Consider the following 25,743-nt stretch of genomic DNA (forward strand, 5'->3'; position numbering starts at 1 on the left):
TTTACTTGACATGATAATGTATATTTTGGGAATATTTTTGCCACTGGGTCAATGAAAACCGTCCAAACAAACATGAAATATAGTATTTAGATGTGTGTTTAGGTAAAACTCATGAGCAATTCCTATTTTCTGAGGATTTTAATTGGATCCAGTTTATCAGGGTATTGCAAAAAGAAACGTCTGGCTTTTTTCTGCACAGATACCGGCATTACAGTCGGCCTTATTATTGTGTACAGTTCGGGAATTAGCAGCGAAGCACTTTCAAACCAAAAACATTAATTTATGTTAAATGATAAATTAATGCTATTTATTTGGAATCCTACCAGATGATTACGACTTATCCCCAAAATCCAATGTGGCAATTCCCAAACATTCACAAGCTGTGTGTCTACAGTCGGCATTGTAAAATATGCAGGCGGTGTGTGAGGGGATGGACCACTGTTCTAATTACTTATCCATGCGAATCAACTTACAGTGCATGCATCTTTTGTACGTGACACACACGCACATGCACACCCCATAGAAAACCATTAGCTGCTTTTTTTTTCCCCCCGCGTGGCTGTATCCCCCCCTTGTCTGCTCCTCACTTGGCCCGGCATCACAGAGGCGAGCAGTTGTTGTTGTTGTTGGACGATATTCTCTGCACTCATTGGAGATAAGAGTGAACAGTGGTAATCACTTTCAACTCCCATCAAGTGATTATTTTGGCGCGTCTGCATGGCACTGTGAAATGGGATTAGGTGTCAATGCGGCCAGAAAAAAAAAAAAAAAAGCCCCTATCACTGCTCTCAGTTGTCTTCTGACTGCTGGAATGTATTGAGCCGCAGTCACAGGACGGAGAGGCAAAGGGCATCGGGACAATTGCAGTTGTGTCAGTTATTTCAGAGTTGCTCCAAAACTCTTTTCTGGGAACTTGAAAAACCAGTTTGAAAACCTATAAAAGCATCAAGTTTAAGAAAACAAGGGATGTCATCTGAGGAGCGAGGGAGAATAGAGACAGCATTGTGTTGGGCACTGTCTTCTGAAACAAATCAAGGCGGCTCTTCTTTCTGTGTGATAGACTGGAAGAGACGGGGCATCACTTATTGATGAGCTCTGGTCGTTCAAGGAGAGACACATGCTTCCTTCAAGGAGATAGCCAGCTACTGTTTTCAGACCGCCTCCAGTGACACATAATAACCGAGCAAAAGCCAAACCCAGCCTGGCCGGGCGTTTTCTCTCAATATTAGAACAGCTTTGGCTTTGTAGCCCTCAGGAACTCGGAGCAGAGTAAAGCCTTCCTCTCTCTGTCTCCCTCTCCATCTTTGCTCAGCTTTCCCTTCAGACTTTCCCGCAGCTCGGGCGAGGAATCCCCCAGGGAGAGGGCTTCACTCACAGATTTCCCACATTTCCAGCAGATCCCAGAGATGAGAGATTTTCTGATTCCTGGGAGCCAAACAATACAGGAATGATGTGGAATGAGGAGCGAGGCAGAGACAGATTTGGCTGAGATCAGCCGACCCTTGTGGAATAACAATGAGCCTTTCTGTCTCCTGCCGAGTGAAACACGCAGGGTTAGCATGATGATGAAGAGTGAGGAGAGAAACGAGGGAATCAGTGTGCCTGTGTGGATATATGTGTTTGTGTGCGTGTGAGTCCGCACCAAAACATCATTTGGGAACCATTATTGATATGAAAAAAACAAAAAAAGCTTCACAGCAGTTAATCTTTTTTCTCTCTGCGTGCCTTTAGTTTGATCATTTCTAAGAATAGAAATGCTCAGTATCCAAACACACAATAACCTCACTGAATGTCACTCGTCTGTCTGCGGAATGAAGGCTAAGGCTTTAAACCTTTGGGGGGGGGGGGGGGGGGGGGGGGGGGGGGGGGGGGGGGCTGCTGCAGGGTTTTTCCAGGGCAATCTCTCAAAGTGCCACTCTGTAAAATGTAAAATCATTGCTCAAAATCCCACCCTTCCACTTCTTTCTCTCCGCCTCTGTCGGTCTGTCTGTCTTCCCTCTCTAACCTGCGCGTGAGTGATGCTGCACGGCAACCTGTCGTACCTCCCCTCTATCAGATAAGCACCCCCAACCCCATCCGTCATGTTCCAGATGTGCTCATTCGAATGGATTTTGAACTGGATGTAATTGAATGATATTGTTCAGGTATTTTTCTCATACAACTCAGACTGATCCTTGAACAGACAATGCTTTGATTTCAGTCAATTTTATCTTATATTACAAACACTTGGAGTTGCAGATATTACAGCCACTATCAGCACTTTTCTCTGTTAACTCCCCCGCTGATGAAGCCCGAATCCAGATGGTGTACAGGCGTTAATAGTTTGGTTTACAGGTATATACAATACCCGATGATGAGCCTAACACCAAGTTATAATCATATTTGTTTGTTGCCTTTCATCCAGAACAGAAAAACTTCAATATAATCCAAAAGTATGGCTGGAAATCACTGCTGTACAGCGTACGGCTTTGAGAAAACTAATGCACCATAATACGTTCAAAAACTGAAAAACTCATTCCTTAAATGTCACATCTGTATACGTGATCTACTCTGTTAAAGCGTTTCGTCAGCCAAGACATTTGTTAACATTTGCACCACAACTTGTCTTACGTTTAATTTTCTTTATTTGTTTCAGTGTTTCAGTTTCAAACACTGAAATCGTTCAATTTTAAGAAACCGCTCATTAGTTTTTCTTCTGCTGCACAGTAAAAGCAGAAATAATGAACAAGTTGCAATAAATCCTTCCAATTCTGTCTTTCAGTTTCACTTAATTTCTGCTGAGTCCTAAAAGCACAAAATCCTGGATATGACCCGATAAGCAGCCATCACGTGAGCCAACATGATGGCTGGGGATTTTCCAGAGCCAGACAGACGATATAGGGTGACAGTAATACAGAGGTCTAAAAGCCTGTATGCTCATCTGACAGCATTCATAAAGTTCCAGCAAATCCGGATGAAAGTGTTAAAGTGATAGCGAATTGGTGGGATGATAAGTTCAAGCGTTAGTGTAAGGGCATACCAGATGTTGTGAAAAGATAAAGATTTTGTAATTCCCAAAGCTGGAAAAGTGGACGCAATCATCTGTCCCTGCCATGATACAATGCTGGAAGACAGATTCGGCCTCTCAGGGACGGAGGGGGGGGCTTTTCACTGGTGTTCTGTGTTTGCTTTAAATGACTAGTTTCTCCTGAAGAAATTAACTCAGAGAAGACAAGACAAACAAAAAGCTTGATGAGAAAAACGACATACTTCCCCTGGTCATGAATGATTCATGAGGCAGTACATTGAACATAAACGGAGGATGATCAGTCATCCACGATTGATAGGGATGCACGTACAGTCGTACACCCATCGGACTGTGAAATGAGACTCATCTCCACAATATGAGCTGTATTTTTCAATTTAAGCTCACCATGAAAATCTAGATGAATCCTCGTGCATCACTGCAGTTACGTGTGTACACTGTGTATTATATGGTGACTGTCACTGGGCAGGACACAATAAAAGTACAGACCTGCAGTACAGACCTGACGTCACCTGCTGCTGTTCACCTACAGGAGTTTCTGTGGCTCAATGCTGTTTCTCATTCAGCATTTCTGTCATCTGTCTCTCTGGAAAATGTTCTTGAGGTTTATTATCCATAAGATAAATGACCAACACTTTATTATAATGTATTTTTCTTCATGTTTTAGCTCGTCCACACCATTCAATTTACTGTAAAACGACGCCTGCATTAGCGACCATAATCTGAAAACAATGTGATTACGACACAATCTAACTGACAGACTGAAGCTAATTCACATGCTGAGCCTCTATGCTTCTTACACAAAACCTAAGGAAAACCTAACGTCTTCTGATCTTATTTGGATTCAACACAACGCATCCCAGCTCAGGTCAGTTCCACTAAACAGATCAACTCTGATGTGCAGCGAGAGCTTCACATTTGATTCTCGGTAGGGCAGCAGAAAGCAGAAGATCCATAGCTCTTCCCTTGTAAAGGTCACACTGCCTAACGGCCACAGACCAACTTTGTTAGTTTAGACGAGCTCCCGTCCACAACAATTCATGGATTACTCCCACTGCGTCAGAAATGGACTTAGGACCCTCGGCCCCTCCCGCGCTACAAAATCATTTTGCTAATGGAATGCACCGAATGGGTTCTGAACTGCTGGAAAAAGGAGAGAAAGTTATTTCATAGGGAGCAGCAGATAATCCATTTTGCCAACACAGACCTGAGAGAGCACCCACTTATGCTATCAAGAGCACCGGAGACACTCTAATCCATAATCCACTCTTCATTTGTGATTGCTTACATCAGGAAATTGCTTGCATCATACGGCCAGACCTCGAATAATAACAAAGTATAAAATAACTGGGCTCAGGCTGCAGCTCCAACCTGGTTTTGTATGCAGGGGGTGTGCTGGCCGTGCGACAGCAGCGATTCTCAGAGCAGCTAATGGAGAGCTTATGCTCTGCCAGACGTTCATGGCAGTGAAAGTGTCAGCGGGAGTAGAGTGCGTGATGGTCTTTCTTTTTGCCTGTGTGTGCTACTGTATGTTACAAATGGCAGCATAAACCTAAACTGTGCTCATAGTTCACTTCTCATAAGATAAGATAAGATAAGATAAGATAAGATAAGATAAGATAAGATAAGATAAGATAAGATAAGATAAGATAAGATAAGATAAGATAAGATAAGATATACCTTCATTAGTCCCACAGTGGAGAAATTTCAGGTATTACAGCAGCAAAGTGGATAGCAAAAATAGAGGGCATCAGTAAAAAGACATTAAATATCAAACAAGCAATATAATCAATATAAACAAGGAATATAAAAATATGAACAACAGGTCACGGTGGAGCAGGAGGTAGTGTGCGTGCCTCACAGCAAGAAGGTCGCCGGTTCGATCCCCGGGTCGGGCAGGAGCCTTTCTGTGTTTGCATGTTCTTCCCGTGCATGTGTGGATTCTCTCCGGGCACTTCGGCTTCCTCCCACAGACCAAAAACATGCTCATTGGTGACTTAATTGTCCTTAGGTGTGTATTTTGCTTGTGTTTTTACCCACTCTGTAAAGTGTCCTTGAGTGTTTTGAAAGGCACTCTAAATAAAATGTATTATTATTATTATTATGAAGTGTGAGTGTGAGCGTAAATGGTTGTATATCTTTGTATGTTGCCCTGCAATTGACTGGTGACCGGTTCAGGGTGTACCCCGCCTTCCGCCCAATGACAGCTGGGATAGGCTCCAGCCCCCCTGCAACCCCAAAAGGGATGGTCGGGTATAGAAAATGGATGGATGGATGGATGAACAACAGGCACTGATATTGCAAATACACCTGACTGAAGGATTGACATATTGCACCTTAAGTTGAGATTCACCTGAGCAAATAAAATATTTTCACATTGTAAGTGAACACATCACAGGAGTCCACAAATCGCCACTGCTTTAGTAGTGCAAGAACAGCCTGAAAGTTAAATCAGAGCATTGGTGCAAAGCATGCTTCTTAAATAGTTGTGTCATTTCATGTGCTTTCTGACATCTGAGGAAAAAAAAGTGGGCAGAACCAGAACGCTGCACGTTGCAAATGTGTGTCAGCAGCAAGAGAAGCAGAAAAAAATGGCTTGTTTTCCTCTGGGATAGACCACAGTGCGAGCTGTGATGACGCTTCCATATATCGCAAAACAGGCGACATGATGAAACGGGCTTTGGTCTCTCCTCATCAAAACTGCTTATTATTTCATCAGAATATTTTGGCTGCTCGTCTTTGTTGGCCTTATTTCAACACCATGGCAACCATTTTAACTTCTGTCACACTAAACTTTAATCAGAAGAATGACATTTCTAAAAAAAAAGTGTTGAAAATCAGAGGTCCTCTGCACAGAGGTATCATTTAAACATGTGCAGGGCAAACGAAGTGTTTCACTGTTTTGATCTGGTCCTCTTTGTTCTCTCATAGTTGCATTTTTTTGGATGAGTATAAATATAATAGCCCTCTTACTTGGTCGTCTGAATTGTATCTTTGAACTCTTTTAGGATATAACTGCATATTTATTGCAACTTTTAACTTGGCAGGCTGTGTGAAATGTGACAATAATTCTGTTTCTCGACACACAAATGTTGTCTGGGGCTCTGAGGCCTCGAAGAATTGAGAGTAAGAGAGGAGGCACACGCTCTTCCACGAGTAGAAAATGTTTAAATAAATAACAACTAGGGCAGCATTTATCATTCTCATTATTGATTAATTGGCTGATTATTTTCTCAATTAATTAATTAATCCAAGTCCATGAAACAGCAGAAAGTGTGATGTTATTATAAACCCTATAGGTGGCCAAAAATATTGAGATTATTTTAATTATTATTATTCAGACTTATTGATGATCTGAATCTTGTTAAGAGTTTATTTCCTTTATTTTGATCTTACATTATTTATCCTTAAACGCTTATTTTAGACACATAAAATGAGCTGCTGATCCTGGGAACTGCTTGAATGTGGCAGGACAGTTAATTAAATCACCACCGTACGACTAACAACCACGTTATAATCTGTAATCAGGTAGCTGCGATAACCTCTATTCATTACTTATTTATGTATTTATGTTTGAATATTCCTTTCAGACTGTATGGAGTGTCATTGCCTTGTAGTCGCATCAAGGTCTTTGCTGAATGTCATAAACAGTCTCTCTCTCTCTTGTCTGTGTCTCCACTGTGAATTACACAGTGAAGGCAAAAATGCCCCAAAATTATCCTGAAATGAAAGATCGTATGATATGGATCAATGTGCAGGACAAAAAGGACCAAAATGGGCTTCAGACTCTCGAGTGTGATGTAAAGTCAAGACGGCTGCTGCTGGAGTGAAGCCCAAGTTTACACAGACCAAACAGCCGAAACATGTTGTTGATATGATATTCAAAGAGCGAGCAGAGCAGCTTTCATTCTCTCTCTGAAAACCTTTTTGCACTGTGTGTTTTTTAATAATTCACATGTGTGTCTTTCCTGAACGTGTGCTGCTCCACACTTTAACCCTCCCTGTCCTTCCTCTGGTTCAGGTGGCTCAGGTCCCCGTGGAGGCCTGCGAGCAGTACAGTACATGTGCTGAGTGTTTGAGCTCTGGTGACCCCCACTGCGGCTGGTGTGTCCTGTATAACATGTGAGTCTGTTTCCTTTAGTTTCTCACACACACATCACAGACAAGGGATTAAAACCACAACATTACTGTTTACCAAACAGCTCGTAGAAAAGCCAGAAACAAGCATGTGGTCATATGATTTGTGCAGTTTAATATAGCAGATTTGTTGTGCTCCCATGAGTTCACCATTAACAACAGCTGGTGGGACAAACAGAAAAGCAGGAAGTGGTTGTTGGCCAGTGTGATCCCTCTTAAATAGCACTATTTAGGACAGCAGAAACTGCATGCCCACCAGATTTTATTGTCTGTCAGGCGGGAGGTGGTGGAGGAGGGACGGATTAGCCTGTGAGTCGCAGCGGGTGGACAAACTGCACCTCTGCATACCCGGGGAACATTTTGGACCTGACGGAGCGAGCTTATCTCTTCCATCTTAATTATCTGACCCCCAGGTTAGCTTGCATAATACCTCGATATGGAGCAAAGGGGATTCAGGAGATTAAAACCCTGTGTTTCTGAACCAGCTGCTGTGTTTGAAGCTGACCTCAGCCAGGGATTTACCCCTGCCTCATCATATGACGTCTGAAATTCAGCTGGCAATATCTCGATGATGATAAGCTCTATTTAAATTGCTGCTCTCTGTGTTGTCAAGTCATCAGTGAAGTGAGAGGAAAAAGTAATGATTTGTTTTAATCTAAATTACCTCATTAAACAGTTGTTTCTCCTTTTTTTCCTGAGTGCTGACTTTGTCTGCAAGTCCCATTATGCTGTTTATTTAAATTAATGCCTTACACTTATCAGTGAATGGATAGGCTGCTCTTCCCTCAAGTAACCCAAAGTGAATCATGATCCCTCACACTGCAGAACGAGGCTACTTTATTTTTTCTCTCTATTAAATCCAGATTGGGGTCTTTTTCCAGCCTCTGAATGACTCTCACAGAGTGCCATGTGGACCCCTTTCAGGCTTACACTTTCCCACCCCTGGCACGGTGCACCAAAGCACCTATCTGACAGAGAGTGTTGGGGGGGCGTAGCTGAACATGTACAAAGCCTGAAGGAAAAGGGAACAAATGGCTCCATCAGACAAAACACAGTGAATAAAAGAGATGAGAGATGAAAGGCATCCTCTTTTTTTGGAGGCACTTCAGCTTATGAGCGGTCAGAGGGTGACTGTCTGTACTCCTGTGGCTCCGGTCCGCCCCAAGGAGCCGAGCCAGCCACAGCTGTCACGCCGTTTCCATTCTGCTTTTATATTGTGCTGTAATTACAGCGGAGGCCTCGGTGCTCTTTGAGCTCTCTCAGGAGGTGCCACCCCCTCAACAGCATCTGAGAGTGTATTAAGTACCATCTCCCCTCGCTATGCGCATTACACATTTAAAAGAAGGAGATGATGGTGTACAGCCAAAATACTCTCTCTGAGTTTGCCATTACAATTTAACTCTACAGCCGAGAAACTCTTGTTCTTTTTAAATCAGTGTTCGTGTTTAAGAACAGCCCGCCTGTTACTATCAGAGCCTGCAGAGACCTAACTCCTATAATGCCTCTTTCAAAGAAATCAGTATCAGTAGAGCCACATTAAAACCTTCCTCAACAACAAATCCCTGTTTCTAAAACTGAACAAATTGCTGAAAGTTTTAAAAGCCTTTCTATCCTTTGTCATAACTTCAAATGCACTTATACTTTGCATTCCTCTCTTACAAGATTATTCTTAGGTCGCATGTGGTGTCGACCCTTTCACTTCTTACTTTTAATTGCCTGTTTGAATATAGGAGTCGAAGCTTATTCTACCGATGCGCTCTGCAATTTTTACTAGAAGCAGAAAAGATGTGAAAGTAATGATTCAACATGTGCTCATACCGAAACCCTGGACATTCTGGAACTTCATTGTTATGTGATTAAATTTGTGAAATGGCTGCAGGTTGGTTAGGTTTAGGCAACAAAACTACTTGGTAAGGTTTGAGAAAACGTAATAGTTTGTCTCAAAACAAGTATGTTACATACATGACGTAAGATAATTATGCTGCATAAGTAAAAATAAGTCAGTGTTTAATTTCACATAAGACACAAGCAGCAATTTCATCCGAACACCCCTATCCATCCATCCATCCATCCATCCATCCATCCATCCATCCATCCATCCATCCATCCATCCATCCATCCATCCATCCATCCATCCCATCTCCTTCATATGTGGAGCTTCTTGCTTAAGTTTGCATCTGGGATACAACCATATTTTATAATATGATTCAGGGAGCAGTTATGGATGACTACAGCTCTCAATTTGAATTCTAACATGTCATTCACTGTTAGCTTTATTTGCATGCTGTTTATGGAACAACACTGTCTATAGCCATGCTAGCACCTGGCTGTACTCAAGCACAGCGCTGCTTCGTGCTAAATGCTAATGTCAGCGCATTAACATGCTCAGGACGATGCCATTAAGCTGATGTTTAGCTGATGTAATGTTTAGCATTAGCATGTTAACACTTGCTAATCAGCACTAAGCACAGCTGAGGCTGATAGGCATGTCAGTCAGTTTTCATGCAGTCAGCCACAAACCCCAGTTTTGGACAAACTGAAATCTTGACCTGATGATGGTGCTCGATGGTTCATTCATCCTGAGGCTGTGCTAAATTTCACTACAATCCATTCAATAGTCATTTAACTAAGAACTATGTGAACCTCATGGTGGTACCAAAGGGAAAGGCACAGGGTCACCAGTCAGTCGGATTTATCCTCCAGGCACCATGAATGTCTGGACCAAATTTCATGGCAGTTTATCCAGGAACTATCACGATATTTCAGTCTGGATCAAGGTGACGAACCGACAGTCCGGAAAGTTTTCTGGCTGCAATTCATTATTAAACTTGCTGCACTATTTAATGCATCTTTAATTATGAGTCCCTCTTGCTCCACAGGTGCTCGAGGAGGGATCGGTGTCAGAGGGCCGAGGAGACCTTCCGTTTCACCACTGACATCGACCGCTGCGTGAAGGTTATTGCTCACCCGGACAGCATTGCTGTGTCAGCACACAGTGTCCCTGTGAGTGTGCTTATCATTCCACCAATCAGCACTGTCACTTTACTCACAATGCCGACGTTTATAGGCAATCGCTGAGAGTAGCCTTGTACAGCCACGTGAACAGTGGGTATAAGCCGGGTTGAGAAAATTGGTTTTGTGAGTGGTGAAGGGAGAGAGAGAGAGAGGAGGGCGATTCTGTTGTGTGGGCGGTGTTGTTTTGGTTTTAACACGTGGACGTGAGAGTTATTTTTGTGTCTGCATCTCTGATGCATCTGCCAAAAGGTTGATTACACTTCCTAAAAGCTTAATTCAACTGTTTTTGTACAGTGGCCAAGAGCACAGAGGAGTGACGTACAGTGGGAGCAGAGGATTTTCACGGAATACTTTGACATTTTTGGGAAATACACTTGTTTCCTTTTAAAACTTAGATGAGAGCATTAATATCACTTTCAAATCGGTCTTTTAAATATGTAGCTGGAGCCAACAGCTGGTTAGCTTTGGCACAAAGGCTGCAAACAGGGGGGAAGGTAGCCAGTCCAAATGTAACAAACACTGCCTACCAGCACTCCTTAAGATCATGAATTAAAATTGAATATAATTTACTGTGCACAAAAACACAAGTGTAAAAACAGTAAATTATGGTTTTACAGGGAGCTTATGTGCTGAAGTAATTCTTGGCTGGGTGTAGGAAATTGTCGGGGTCTATTTTGTTGTTTTTACAGCCCGGCCTTTGTACCATCAAGATATAAAATGTTAATTAGTGAACTTCAGATATGCTGATAGGCAGATGTTGTTTCCTTTGGACAGAGCTAGGCTAGCTGTTTTTCCATGTTTCCAGTCTTGGAAAGGGGAGTGCTAAGCTAACCATCTCCTGGCTCCAGCTTCATATTTAGCACACAGATATAATGATTCCTTATTCCCTTAACTCAGTCAGTAATTAAAATATATAAAAAAATGTGTCATATCTGACTGTCAACGCACAGTTACAGTATATATAATCTTCTCCTATTCTTTTAGCTTCTGCTGGAGGTGAATAACGTTCCAGACCTTTCTGCTGGAATCACCTGCTCATTTGGCCAGCAAGCCCAAGTGGAGGGACACGTCAACGGGAACAGGGTTATGTGTCTGTCCCCGGCCGGGAAGGAGGTCCCTCAGATACCAGAAGGACAAGGTGAGCTCAGATATCGTGCATGAGGACAGATCAAAAATGAAGCTGCGTGCTACAGGAAGTGAAACGGCCTGAATGTACAGACGTCGGCTGATGCCAATGTCAGGTGAAAAACTTAAAATATCAATATTCCAGGCAGAGAAAAAGAGCCTCCTTTTCGGATTGACCACCTTGCATTTTTTTGTTTATCTGAAGAGCTTGGTGAGTACCAAGGAGCAGCAGAATTTTCTCAGAGCATATACAGTAATCCGCCAATTGAAGTTTCTGACTGAAGCTTTTCTCACGACAACAGCAATGTGCCCTTGCAGAGGCGCAGACACCAGGTGGCTCTTTACAGAAGTGTGATAAAAGTATTAACGTTTTTTTTCTCATTCTGACCTCCGCTTTCCGCTCATTGTTTTATTTCTCTCATTCATCCCTTTCGTCTCTCTCTCTCTCACCTCGTTTTCACACTGTCCTCTCTCTCTCTCTCTCTCTCTCTCTCTCTCTCTCTCTCTCTTCCTCTCTCTCACACACATATTGTCTCTCTCTGCGTCCTTCCACTCATTATGCGCCCCCCTCCTCTTACTCTCAGACTGGGCCGGCGTCGAGCTTCGCCTCAACTCAAAGGAGACCGGTCAAATGGTCGCCAGCACAGAGGTGAAGTTCTACAACTGCAGCACACATAAAACGTGAGTCCAGCTGCTAACCCCTCCCTCTCACACACACACACACACACACACACACACACACACACACACACACACACACACACACACACACACACACACACACACACACACACCCACCTCCCACCCCCCACCTTTGATTTGTTCAATAGATGGAAGAGCACAACTTAATTTAGCCCAATGATGTACTGATGCTCACAACTCCACTTAAGATCTGGCTGTTAGATAACCTCTGAGTTCAATTTATCTGTCAGGTTTCATTTAAATCAACATGATGGGGCGTTTGCCATGGCCTGTTTGTTCCGACTTTTCTTGAACTGGCAGTTTGTGGGCTCATTGCTTACAGCATTAAATGGAAATAGGTACCGATTTTCTGTCAGTCATTCCCAATGCTAATTTTTTTGTACGCACTAAAATTTTGCAAAGCATAGACGCTCTTTTTACGCAACACCTTATACATATTCACTCCTGGAAACTGCCTATTAATCGAGCAGCTTTACTGGTGCAGCTGAGTATGCTTCGCTGTAGGCCAGCAATCCCCCAAGGACCCCTAAATAGATAAGCATTAGACTCACACACACCCCTTTTGACTTGACTTTGTCCTGAGGGGCCCCGTCACAGAATTGTGTTTGTGGAAAGATATGAGACATAAGACATTTCAGATTTTTAGCCTTGCTCTGGTGCCTTGAGGGAAGATAAAATAAATTAAAGGGGGCTTTATTTAAATGCTCATCTGTTTTACCCTGCCAATATAAGCTTCCTGACTGGGCAGGGAAGCTGCTTTGATTTTGAGCCATTATGCTAATGTCAACAGTATTTACCGTTACAGTAAACTATGACAAGAGTGTTTCCCTCTGAATAACAATTACAAGCACTGCTACAAAGGTGGATCTTACTAGGATGAATGCCAATTAGTTTGCCAGCTTTAAATGAAGGAGCTTTATGAGTTTGGGGCACTTTGTCCACTTTCTGTGAGCAGTAGCAGAAAGTAGTATTCCTTTCTTTTCTGAGGCGTCACTGAGATTTGAAGTGTCAGCTGTACATGCACACTTCTCTAACCTTTAACTGCCACGAATAATACCGAACCAGAAGCACACAAAAGCTGAATTCAGGGATGTACAATTAAGTTCATTCGAGGAAGGAACAGGGAACACATGATTGATTGTGTACTCAAAGCCAAACCCTGGAAATTAGCTTTCAGTGGATACACATGCCACCTATTCAAAATGCTCTTTGACTGCGACATGAATGCCCCAATATAACCATATTAAGCCATTAGAGAAACAGTCGGAAGCTCATAACATCCGCCCCACACCAATACGGCCTCCATTAGCTGCGGAGTGACCCTGCGAACTCCTGTGATTAATATTTCAGACCAAACACACTCCTAACCCAGCACCTCTTCCTCCACCTCCCCCACTACCACCATCACCTCAGCATCACATCACCCTCCATAATTAATTATCCAGTGTTTGCAGCTCCCTGCCAGTCTGGTTCTATTAATACCCAACCCCCCAAATTTCCTTCTCACACACAGACACACAAGCACACGTTTCTATGTCCATACTGGCCGTGGGCAACTAATTAATATCAAAATTTAATGCTGCTGCTACATTTATTGGCATTTGTAACTTGCAGTGAGCTGCAGCATTGGAGTGCTGCTTGTGGTTTTGCAGTTTGCTCATGGTTTCGTCTTTTTGCATGACCACATTCAGTAGATCAGACTTGGGTAGTGCTTGGATCTGTTTTCTGCACAGTGGTACACCTCTATCATATACAGCAAAGTTCACATACCCTCCACAGGAAAATAGGAAATGTTCAATTTTCAGCTCTCCAATCGCCTGTTTGATATATCCACAGAAGTGCATCACCCATCTAAGTTCTCTCATCTCTTTACCTCTTAGTTCCCCGCCCAAAGTTGTATCACAGCCCCTGTTTGCTGAATGAAATGTGATTAAATCCAGTACAACAGGGTTATTTGAGCACAACTTTAATCCACAGCTGACCGCTAGCTGCAGCGACCGAATCAGAGCCAGAGATGTTGTGCAATTCTACCCATCAGATATTCAGCTGTCACTTTCATTCCAGATTTTGTATATAATCCAGAGTTGGATGGTGGTCTAAAAATGTACTGTTTTCATTACAGTGGAAAAGCTGAAAAAAGCACAGTTTTGTAAAAAACAAAAAACAAAACAAAAAAAACCCCTCAATGAATTATGAACTGAAAAGCTGAACACAGGCAAACAGTGTTCTTGTTAGATACATTACATCTCTTTATATAACACAACTGCTTAAGAGTGCTTCAAGTGACAGAGACGTTTGAATAGTTGCTCTCCTGCCAAGACTTCATGCTTAAAGTCATTTATTGTCATCTGCGACAAAAAGGCTATCATCCATGCTGTTTGTGCATAGAAACTGGGGACATCTGATCTTGAAAACACATCATGAAACACACTGACAAGATATATTCAGCAGAAAGCTCAAATCCTTTATCAGTCTCCCCTTTTCAATCCCAGGAAATAAAGGGATTCATCTTTTTTTTTTTTTTTAACATTCTGTGTAAATGCAGAACAACTCAATAGACAGGATGTATTATTAAAATGTCGCAGTATGTAGTAATGCATTCGTTTCCTCCTGCAGGTGTCTGTCCTGTGTAAACAGCACGTTTCGCTGCCACTGGTGTAAATACCGCAACCTGTGCACCCACGACCCCAGCAGCTGTTCTTTCCAGGAGGGGAGAGTCAACGCCTCAGAGGTATTATACATTCACATTGTGAGCTACAGTTTCATTAGCTGATTAAAGTGCAGCTTTCAAGCACATAATTTATCTGTTCGTGTGTGACACTTTTACCTTAAAGGCACAATCCGTGATTTAAGTGTGAAAATATAGCTCTACTACAGAGACTGAACCGGTCTACAGCCACGTGAGCAGCTCTGTGAGGCTGTGTTTAGGGCACAATGGTGCTTTGAGCAAAATGCTAACAGGCTGATGTGCTCTAACATTGCTAACCTGCTGATGCAATAGAGGTATAATGTTTAACATGTTCACCATCTTAGTAGTGTGTTAGCATGCAAACGTTTGCTAATCAGCAGTAAAGACACAGGTGAGGCTGATGGGATTGTCGTTGGTTGTGCAAGGACTCAGCCATATACAAGAGACAAATTGAAATTCTAATCTCATGGTGGCGCTAGAAGAAATGTCAAGGGATCACCAGAAGTTTTCCTGAGCGGGACATGAATGTCTCTACCAAATGTCATTGCAATCTATCCAACAGCTGTTGAGACATTTTACTAAAAAACACAAGTTTCAACCTCGTGGTGGTGCGAGAAGAAAAGTCAGGGGATCACCAAAGTCATCAGGATTCATCATCTAGGAACTGTGAATTCCCGTAACAAATGTCATGGCAATCTGTCCAGTAGTTATATTTAAATCTGGAGCAAAGCAGTGGACGGACCAACTGTTATTTGCCATCGTTGGGCTGTCTAAAAATGACTGATTGGACCATTAAGAGGATTACAAAATGCTGCAAAAACATTGACAAAAAGTATAGTTCTCAATAATCTAGTACAGTAGTACGCAGTAGATATTCGTAACGGAGCAGTCTCATAGTCTTAAATATACGGTAGTTTAAAGTGTAACATGCAGCACATTAATGCAAAGTGTGTTTGGATTAATGATTTATTCGCCTCATTAATCCCAGTGCTGTGTAATTCCTTCATGTCTACATAACAAATTCAGATGTATTAATATAGATTACAGACACATGGACAGGCTACATCGTTGTATAAAGATAATATAGATAGATGCCTACACACTGTGGGTAGATAATCAATCTCTGAGAGGAAACTAGTGAAAATACTACTTGTGTATTATGCATGAGTGATATTAAGGCATAACAGCAGAGACGACATGAAAACAATACGTGCTCTGACTGCGAATGGCCCAATTACATGCGTTTGTACGTTGTTTTCACAGGACTGCCCTCAGCTCCTTCACTCTGGGGAAATTCTCATTCCGGCCGGCGAGGTCCGACCCATCACCCTGAGGGCCCGAAACCTCCCCCAGCCGCAGTCGGGCCAGCGGGGCTACGAGTGCGTGGTGCATGTGCAGGGTGTCAGCCACCGTGTCACGGCGCTGCGCTTCAACAGCACCAGCGTGCAATGCCAGAACAGCTCGGTATGACCTCAAACACTCCCTGTGGGAGTCTCACAGCTGTCAAATGAGGCACACAGCTTGGATGCTGTGTAGGCAAGGTACATAGGGTACATGAGTGAATACTGCCTGAGGTGCTGAGCATACTGAGGAGAAAGTAGAGGAAAGAGAAAGTGAGAGTGATGAAGAAAAGTGCAACGCATTTGAGAGAAAGGAGGAAAGTGACAGCTAAGGAACAAAGGAAAGGAAAGGAAAGGAAAGGAAAGGAAAGGAAAGGAAAGGAAAGGAAAGGAAAGGAAAGGAAAGGAAAGGAAAGGAAAGGAAAGGAAAGGAAAGGAAAGGAAAGGAAAAGTGGCTAAAGTGAAAAGGATGAAAACCATGACTTCAACATGACCTTGGTTTGTAAGGTGGATATTGTCAGATAACATCTCGATGTTCACAAAGCGTGAATGTGATGCCCCGAACAGGCAGTGACAGGTTTGGGGAGAATACAGGAGATTTTTGGGGAGTTATGTTGCACGATGCAAATCACAGGCTAAATTTCGATGCAAAGCGTACCTTGTTACTCGGTGACAATGAATGAAAAGGCCATTTTCTTCAGATGTGGATGATCGGCCACCCCAGCCAGGGTTTGCATCCCTCCATGTCAAAAAGGAGAGGAGCAGACAACCATGGCAGAAATGACAGATGGTTAAAAGCCTCGTCTCTCTGCTGCCCTTTCATCCTCTCATTTTCCCCCACTCTGTCTTTCTCTCTATCTTTTTCTTTTTTTTTTAACTCTATCCTCTGTCTCTCTTTCACCTTCTCTCACTCTGGATCCACTTACCACACACTCCCTCACTCTCTGTTTCTGCTTTCCAGTACATGTACGAGGGTGTGAAGATCAGCGACCTGGCAGTGGACCTCTCCATCGTATGGAACGGCAATTTCATCATCGACAATCCCGAGAAGATTAAAGGTGCCTCTGCCATCCATCACTGCCAGGCCTGAGAAGTGTAAAGCACTCAATCCACAGGGGATAGATGGGTCATGGAGATCACTTCAAGGCTTCCAAAGGGCCTTGAGAGAAAGTTCACAATAGCAGGGAGTGTTATCAAAAAGCAGCCAATCACTTGTGCGCCCGCTGGGATGAAGGGTGAATCTTCGTATTTGCTCAGTTTGGCTCTTTCGGCTGCTCTTGGTATCCTCTCCATCACCATGCAGGAAAAGGGTGTTTGTCAGTTGTCATTGTGGGCTGAACATTAAATACATCCCAAGGATATACGCACTGACGGCCATGAATTTTAACAGGCCTGTCATTACGTAGGTAAGTTACTTTACATGGGCACAAACGCAGGCTACTTACAGGAGAGAGGATGTGAGAGACAAAGGGAGGCTCACTGGATTACTTCAGCATCTTTTTTCTCAATAAAAAGAAGGAATTTAAACAAACATGCTTCTTCTAAATTATACTGAATGCACAAGTTGATTGTCTAAGGTTGCAGCCCGTTATTTCTGCCCTTGACTGTGAAGACCTACTGTTTAAGAGAATGCGTTCTGATTGGTTGATCAGTTTGATTAAATTTGAACAGTTGATTGAATCGTGACAGCGCTGCATGCTGGTTCAAATTCTGCTGTGTTACAGAATATTTGTCATGGTTGACTTTTGCTTTCATAACCCGGAGAGCTCAGGCACACAAACTCAGCATCTTCCTGTAAATCTCTTCTTAAGGCTCTTATTATTATTTGCTTAGCATTTGATTTCAGTTATTTTATCTTGTTTATATCTTAAGTTCTGGGTCTTATTTGATTTTTTTTTTTTTTTTACTTTTTATTATAAAGCACTTTTTAAGCTTAGTTTTTGAGGTACTGTGTAAAAAGTAGTAGTTGTAAATAGCAGTGATATTCTGTTTCTTGACAGCTTCAAGCACATCAATACTGTCATGTGTGATCACTTGTTATTTGAACTGACCGGATATCCTCTGTGTCATCCCGCAGTGCACCTCTACAAATGCAGCGCCCAGCGGGACAGCTGTGGCATGTGTCTGCGGGCGGAGAGGAAGTTCCAGTGTGGCTGGTGTAGTGGCGAGGGCCGATGCACCATGAAGCAGCACTGTCCTCCCATCTCCCCCTACGCTAGCCGCTGGCTGAACCTTTCTGCCAGGAATGTCAAGTGTACCAACCCACGCATTACTGAGGTCTGTCTGTTTGCCCCGTCAGTCTGTCAGTCAGTCAGGCCACCGAGCTCAGATATGTGTATTTAAATGATACACAAACAAGATTTCTTAAAAATGCAGTTTCATTTAAAATAAGCGGTTACACATTTCTCAGTGTTAGTCGTCATGCCAATTATCAACTGTTTTTTCAGACGTTTCCTTGAACTAAATGTTCCATTGTTCTTTCCAACAGTTCACTAAATCAAAGTAATAAAAGTTTTAAATCTTGAGCTATATGCATGCCAGCTGAAGGCGATCATGACACTGTCGTAATTTGTTCCAAAACTTTGTGGTTAATGATGGAAGTCCTGTTTCATGGGTTTTTTTAGCAATGAAAAGCCAAATATACATTGACCGAAGTGCGAGACAGAGAAACCAAGGCGAGACAGGAGCTGAAACTGCTTTATTTCTCTCCGTTCTCGAGTCACCATAATATCATAACCGTAACATCTGATTGCTTGACCTCAGGTTGAGACTGTTGGATACTTCAGTGCTTCGCATGTGGAAATAAAAACAAGATTTCTTAAAACAACTTATGGCGTCTCTGGGATTGTATACAGTCTGAGTATAACCAAATTTCCCATGGAGATTCTAATTAGTTTTTACTTCCAGAAACCACCGTTTGAGTTCTATTGTTGCCTTTACTGGAAGAGCTTTGAGGCTAAAGGCTTTGAACAAAAGCCCAGCTCACAAGCCGGTTTCTTCAACTGTTCTTCTATCTGTACCTGGTAAAAACACTATGCCAAAACATCTTGCTTGCTATTCCTGGTAGTCAACAATAAACACTAATTTTATCTGTGGCCACCTTTCCAGCTTTCCATCCAAGTGTCTGTTTACCTCTCACATTTAATTCCACGCCGGCTGAATGCCTTCAGTGCTGGACGGCTAAATGAATTTGGTTTGTTTAGAGAGTGGTGATGGATCTTTTATGTCACAAACTCCTGTTCATTCTCTTGAATGAGGCACAGTGGGTCAGGCACAGATTCAAGGCTCTTCCACTTCAAAGAGCCGCGAGCCTTTGATGTCCCTGTCACATTATTAGTGTTTCTGAAGGAGCTGCAGCAGAATGAAGCAGCTACCGAGTGCTGCTCGGGAACGGAGGGGGTGATGCTCCAACACCGCTCCTGTTCTGCTCTGCAGGTCCAAAGTATTCCTGCTGGGGTGGTTAACTTTGCCCTGGAAAGGACTGTGGATAGGTTTCTTCAGGTTTTGTTATCTACTGCATTATTCATTTGTTTTGAATTAGAATGGATTTTAAGACTTTTTGAGAAAAAAAAAATCCCTTTTAGTGAGTTATGTAACTCACAGAATTAGGGTGAAAGTACTTATTGTTTACACAGAGGTTACACAGAAACAGGTCAAGTGCTAAATCAAATGCAGCTGAAAGAATCAAAAACCTAAAGTACGCCCAGTCGCCTCTGTTTTCTAGATAGTTCTAAGGTTTTGCATGCTGTTAACCAACGTACATTTTGATGGATAGCATTTCTGGCCTAAAGCTGGTATTTTGTGAAAGTGCTCCAAATCGTCAGTCATATTTCTGACCAGGGCTTATACAGAATTAGCGTTTCAGCATCACTGTATTCCTCTTGGATTGGAAAACCAGTTAATCTCTGTGACTCAACTACAACTGTAACTAATTCTAACTCTGTTTCTAGCACATCATTCTCCAATATGGGCAACTGTAATCTACGAGTATACTACTGTCTTTAACGGAATAATCTATTTGGAAAAACATCAGTGTAAATAAACTGCCCTTGCATTGCAGGTTTTACAGTTTTCAGTATGTAGTTAACAACACAAGGCCGTGCTGAGTTATATGGGGGTGGATAAAACTGACAAGCCGATAACTGTAATTAAAATCCTTTCGTCGTCTCTTTCTCCTCCATCCTGTGTAGGTGAGCCCAGTGGCAGGACCTCTGGAGGGAGGCACCCTGGTCACCATCCAGGGCCTGAACCTGGGTCTGTCCTTCTCTGAGCTGGAGGGAAACGTGGAAGTGGCGGGTGTGCAGTGCACCCCACAGGAGGAGGGATACATCACTGCAGAGCAGTAAGAGACTCCTCCCCTCCTGTGCCCAGACATGCATTGATTCATACTGTACTGTACTGTACAGATGCAAACACACACTCAGAGACACACATGAGAAAATAAACACATGCAATCTCTTTCTCGCTCTCACACTATTTTTCTCACAGTCTGTGAATAAGCCGGAGCCCAGTGATGCCTCATCAGGTTGTAGGATTGTGTGGGGGGCTTTGCATTGCTCTGGTGCAGTCGGAGCCAAAGGAAGAGACGGTCTTTGTGTCGTTGTCGTTATGAGGCTGTCGGCACAGCTGTAATTGAAATGCGCTGCATGTCGCTGACTGGAGGGACAATCTGTTAGCCATGTGTTTCTCTCACAGCCATGTAATGCGATTGGGCTCAGGCTGCAGGGACTTTATTTATATCCTTGTAAAAAAAAGGAAAAAAGAAAAAGAAAAGAACATGCCAGCAGAAAATTGGAAAACTCTCATGATGTATGAATAGAAGGGTTGGGCAGGGACAATTCACTGGGTGCTCTTATTGTATCAGGGAACGCAGAGTTCCTCGCACGGGGCCGTGCATTCGGCAGGGCCATTCATTTGGCACGCACAGTGCTTTAAAACATGGCATTACAGCTGTAACAACCATTAATTTCAGCATGGGGTCAGTTGCTATAATGACTTATTCATGGCGCACTTTATCTTATTGACCTGACAGGCAATACTGATTTATTGAAGAAACCCCTGTGTTGTCATGGCAACCGGAGGTAATGGTGGGTGGCAATCATGCTGGAGACGAGGAGGGGTGTAGTTTATCATTTGAGTTATATTGCTGTTATAGGTTTCCCATTAGGAAGAAAGATGGCCCTCTGTATTGACCCACAACTTCTATGAAAGTCTGCCTCAATCACACTGACCAGCAGAGGCCATCTTCCCCCAGTGCATCCCATAACAAATGTGACACCATGCTGTGTGTGCCTCGTATGTGTTATGACATATATGCATGATGATCTTTTCCACGCCCGCCTTTTCGTGCACACCCATTCAATGCATTTGCGTCCGTTGTCGTGGCAGGATCGTGTGTGAGATGGCCGCGGCGCCGAAGGGAAACGCACCAGGTCCAGTTAAGCTGTGCGTTGGCGAATGCAGACCAGAACTACGTGCGCAGTCCACGCAGCTCTACTCCTTTGTGGTAATTCTGACACCGAAGCATGTTAACTTCATGTGTTTGCAGGCAATGTGGCTGAACTGAATTAGGTGAAAATCAACAGCCAATTAATAGAAATATGGAAATCACAGTCTTCAGCTGAACTGGGGGAAAAGGCTCTTAGGTTCTCTGCATCTATGTATTGTTCCTGCATGGAACGAGACTAAACTAAAGACTAACCTTAAATTTCAAATCATTGTTTTCCTGAACGATTTGAAATACACAGAGTCCAGGTTGTCTTTGTGCAAATGTTTCATCTGATCTTTTCAATGTCACTCCCCCTATATTTGCCAGTTAATTAATGCTTGGACAAAAGATCTGTGATCTCAATGGGATAAACAAGGTTAAAATAAGGCCAAATAAAATGAAAAAATAAATTAGATCTATTCAAGCCGCTGCGATCAAGCACAACATACAGTAGACTGTGCATGAGAGAGTTCATCATCATAATGAAGTTGCTCTGATGTTTTTTCATTGTGTGTTGCTAATGAAAAGAATGGTGTACTTTACTGAGCTGAAACTAAAAGAGATTTTTGCTTGCTTTTGAAGATTCACTGTATTATTATTTATATATCATCTTTTCAAAGTTCATTAAACATTTTTTTTCTAAGAAAGCTCTTTGGTCAACCTTTTTAACAGTTTTGCCATTCAACTTTTTAGTTCCACAGTGTTTTATTGAGGCAAGGCCAGGCAAGAATCAGACAATTAATAGGACATACTGTATTCTGTGTTTGATTTCTGTTGAATGAAACATTAATGAATCTTGGTTCTCCACAGACCCCTTCAATGCTGGCCCTTACTCCAGGCAGAGGACCTGAATCTGGGGGCACAAAGGTCACCATTGTTGGGGAGAACCTGGGCGCTGGAAGCACTGTTAATGTGTACTTTGGCAATCAGACCTGTGAGCTGTACAGGTGAGTCTGATAACATAACCGGCCTGTCTAATCTCCATGAACATGGTAAGAGGTTGCTCCGTTAACAGAAGCTTCTCATAAAATTCAGTGTCCGTGCGTTAACTGAATGTTTTAATGATGATTTGTGTGGTGTGATGAAACCCAAAGCGGTAGGTATTGTTCTCTGCATATTTATAGATAGCTATTTAAAGTTCAAAATGCCTCACATGGTAGGAGTCAGGAGGCTGAGGCGAGGAAGCCATTAGCTAGAGCACCCTCTAATTACAGTGTTCCATCTCTAATGTGTCTGTAACGAGGAAGAGATGGGACAGTCTATAATGAATCCTCGCCCCTGTAGTACTGGAGCGATGTGCATGGCTCATAACTGCGTGAAGTCGGGGATTTGCCACTGCAGCATCAGTGGGCAGAGTCACAATCAAAGGCATGAATAAATCACTCTTTTGGTTCTCCCACCAGGAGGACCATGTTGGAGATTGTGTGCTTCTCTGCACCGTCTGTGACAAGAGCCGGACCGGTGCAGGTCACTTTGAGTGTCGACCGGGCCAAAGTTCCCGGGAGTCTGGCGTTTGAGTACATAGAAGACCCCACAGTCCAGCGCATTGAACCCCTGTGGAGCATCACCAGGTAACACGGAGCAATATAACACAGCAGATACCAGTCCCGTGTATGCACTGATAGCTCAGGAGGATGGAGGCTCATTCCCTGGACCTTGAGGACATGCAAACTTTAGGGTCTGTCACACAAAAAACATTCTGCACGTACTGCTTAGATGCAGGCTGCAAATGGTTGCAGCTTCAAGATTAACAAACGATTGTCACTTGCAAATTGCTGACAATTTTGGCAGTCCTACAGGGCAGTAACATGCTCATTGGTCGCAAGTATGGTGTTAGTTTTAATTATAGAGACGTGTAATATTTAATGTAAGAGGCAGCGATCTCATTTTGCAAATTGCAGCATTGCAGCACATAAGATCTATTTTACACATACAGTATGCATTCATTAGCATTTGCCCAAGTGAATGTGCTTTGAGCAAAACATAGTCAAGGACACTGTCTATTTATCTTTGCTTACATTAATTGTGCAGTAGTTTTCCACTGAAAAATAAATAATATGAAAAACTCCCCGTCTCAGTGTGGAGGCCTGGCTCGTACAGATTAACACGGTGCCAGGCAATCTGTGAGTCAGGGTTACAGGGGAGAGTGATACAGAGAACAGAGGTGCTAGACAGCTATAACAAGAGTGTTAAACAATATTTAATGAGGGATCACAACAAAGTAACCACTCAAAACGCAGCATTTCATTGAAATACCATGCACTTACCTTATTTCACTGAGTGCAATGCTGCTAATATTACAACCAGAGTGAATTTGCTGCATAAACATTTCCATCACAGCTGAGAGGTGCGTTACCTGTATTCCACTAAATAAAAGTTGGCATTTAATTTGGTTTCGGGTGGGATTACCCAGCACTACGTCCCTGCAGATTAGACTTCAGAGAGACACCCTGGCCCTCAGCCTGGTGACAGGAGGAGCTTTGTGGAGCTGCAATCAAGAGCCCTCATCATGAATGTGCAGTCTCACTATGTGGCCCTACAAGCTTAGGTACCCTTTGAAGTGTGAGGAGAGGAGGACTGGCACTCTGTCAGACTGACTAGACTGGCCAGTTTTTTTTCAAGCCATTTTCCCTTCATTTCTCTCTTGTATTCTTCCCCTTTGTCTCTCCTTCTCTTTTTCCCCAATTCCACGCTACACTTTTCTAAGCTCACACTGCAGCACAGGTTATGCAGAGATTAGAGCGTGTTGTTCATTTTAATCACATCTAGCACAGATATGTAAACAAGCAGCACCTGTATTCATGCTATGCCAGCCTCACAGTCACGGATGAATATGAAATAGCAGCCAGCTGGTTCGCCGTTTGATCTGGCTCTTCTGCCCAATAACAAAGCGCGAGCTACCATGCCAGGTATACCTCCATGAATCTGCATTAATGCAGTTTTCCTGGAAAATGTTGGGTTTGCAAGTTAAAAAGATTGATCTCTTTGCCGTTATCACTAATTAAATTATGGAGAAAAGGCAGTTTTTGTTCACATATAGGCGACCTGGGGCTGACACGGTGTTTGGTTTTACTTGCTTATAAATAAACTTGTTCCTTCATTGCAAACAGTGGACACACCACACTGACAGTGACTGGAACCAACCTGGATGTCGTTCAGGAGCCGAGGGTCAGAGTCAAATACGCCGGCCATGAATCTGTCAATGTAAGTGTGACAATTACTAATATACTGCACTCAAACTTTATTGATGTTGCTTGCTCAAGCTGATAGAAAATGTCACAACAAAGTTAATTTCTATTGATAGTTTGGTACAGTTGTAACAAGGTGGATTTAGTGCAGTGGTCAATTTACTGCTTTTTGTTTCTTCACACTGATCTGCACTGACATTTTTCAAATGTAGTGTAAAGCATTTATGCAGTTGTAGTCACATAATATGAACTTTATTTTTACTCATAGTTGGGTGACAGGTTGGTTAAGAGCTGGTCTGAAACTGTATTCCTACAACACTGCTAACGTGTGAACAAAGGCAGAAAAACAGCCAGTCTCTGTCTCTGTACTAAACAGCCTGCAGGATGGAGAACAATTAAGAGACTGAAAAATCTAATGAGCTGTAGTTTGTAAAATGTCAGTGTTGCTGTGGGTGTAAAAATGAAGCCGTATATAAACAAAGGGGTTAGAAAGAGGCTCCATAGAGACTCAGTCCAAAGTGAGATTTTAAAACACTGACATGAAAGTACAACTCAGTTTTGGGAGGTGATTTATGGTGCTGATTCTGCTTGCCTGAGCTCCTTAGGCAGGTCGCTTCAAAGTGATTGATTGTTCCAAAGTGTTGAGGCCCCGATGGCAAAAGTCCAGTCACCTTTAGCCTCATGTTTTCCACTTTGGACCAGTCAGGGAATTGCCTGAAGATGTGAGACTGCACACAGGGTTGAAACTTGTGCAGGGTAATTTTTGTTCCACCTTGAAACAGATCGATATAATCTTAAAAAATCAATTTGAAACAAGTAACTAGTGAAGAGATGCCACAAATAGAATGATAAAATAGTCTGCTTGTACCAGATTTTGTATTGGGTGCTTATGTGTTAAATATTTTAGGCCAATAAATTAATTATTTGGAAAAATAAAAGCACTTAGCTGAGGGGAGGAAAGTTGAGGTCAGTCTCAACAGTTATTTAACAGCAGAAACACAAACTGAGGCATTCCTGAAAAGAGCAATGTGCCT

At 42.8% G+C, this 25,743-nt stretch overlaps 2 protein-coding genes across 2 annotated transcripts in view; one reads left to right on the forward strand and one right to left on the reverse strand.

Moving 5' to 3' along the window:
- Positions 1–25,743, reverse strand: part of LOC139328428 (olfactory receptor class A-like protein 1) — a 108,385-nt gene that overhangs the window by 68,541 nt on the left and 14,101 nt on the right. The window lies entirely within an intron of this gene.
- LOC139328412 (plexin-A2-like) overlaps positions 1–25,743 on the forward strand; it is a 75,947-nt gene that overhangs the window by 30,934 nt on the left and 19,270 nt on the right. Inside the window, exons 5-17 of the mRNA XM_070958222.1 lie at positions 7,047–7,147; positions 10,042–10,165; positions 11,162–11,315; positions 11,887–11,983; positions 14,621–14,735; positions 15,957–16,157; positions 16,995–17,091; positions 18,111–18,310; positions 20,224–20,375; positions 21,422–21,539; positions 22,332–22,468; positions 22,925–23,092; positions 24,632–24,725. Of these exons, the coding sequence (XP_070814323.1) occupies positions 7,047–7,147; positions 10,042–10,165; positions 11,162–11,315; positions 11,887–11,983; positions 14,621–14,735; positions 15,957–16,157; positions 16,995–17,091; positions 18,111–18,310; positions 20,224–20,375; positions 21,422–21,539; positions 22,332–22,468; positions 22,925–23,092; positions 24,632–24,725 (1,758 nt within the window). The remainder of the gene's footprint in view (positions 1–7,046; positions 7,148–10,041; positions 10,166–11,161; positions 11,316–11,886; positions 11,984–14,620; positions 14,736–15,956; positions 16,158–16,994; positions 17,092–18,110; positions 18,311–20,223; positions 20,376–21,421; positions 21,540–22,331; positions 22,469–22,924; positions 23,093–24,631; positions 24,726–25,743) is intronic.

Source organism: Chaetodon trifascialis, chromosome 3 (assembly GCF_039877785.1).
Source record: "Chaetodon trifascialis isolate fChaTrf1 chromosome 3, fChaTrf1.hap1, whole genome shotgun sequence".
NCBI lineage: Eukaryota > Metazoa > Chordata > Actinopteri > Chaetodontiformes > Chaetodontidae > Chaetodon > Chaetodon trifascialis.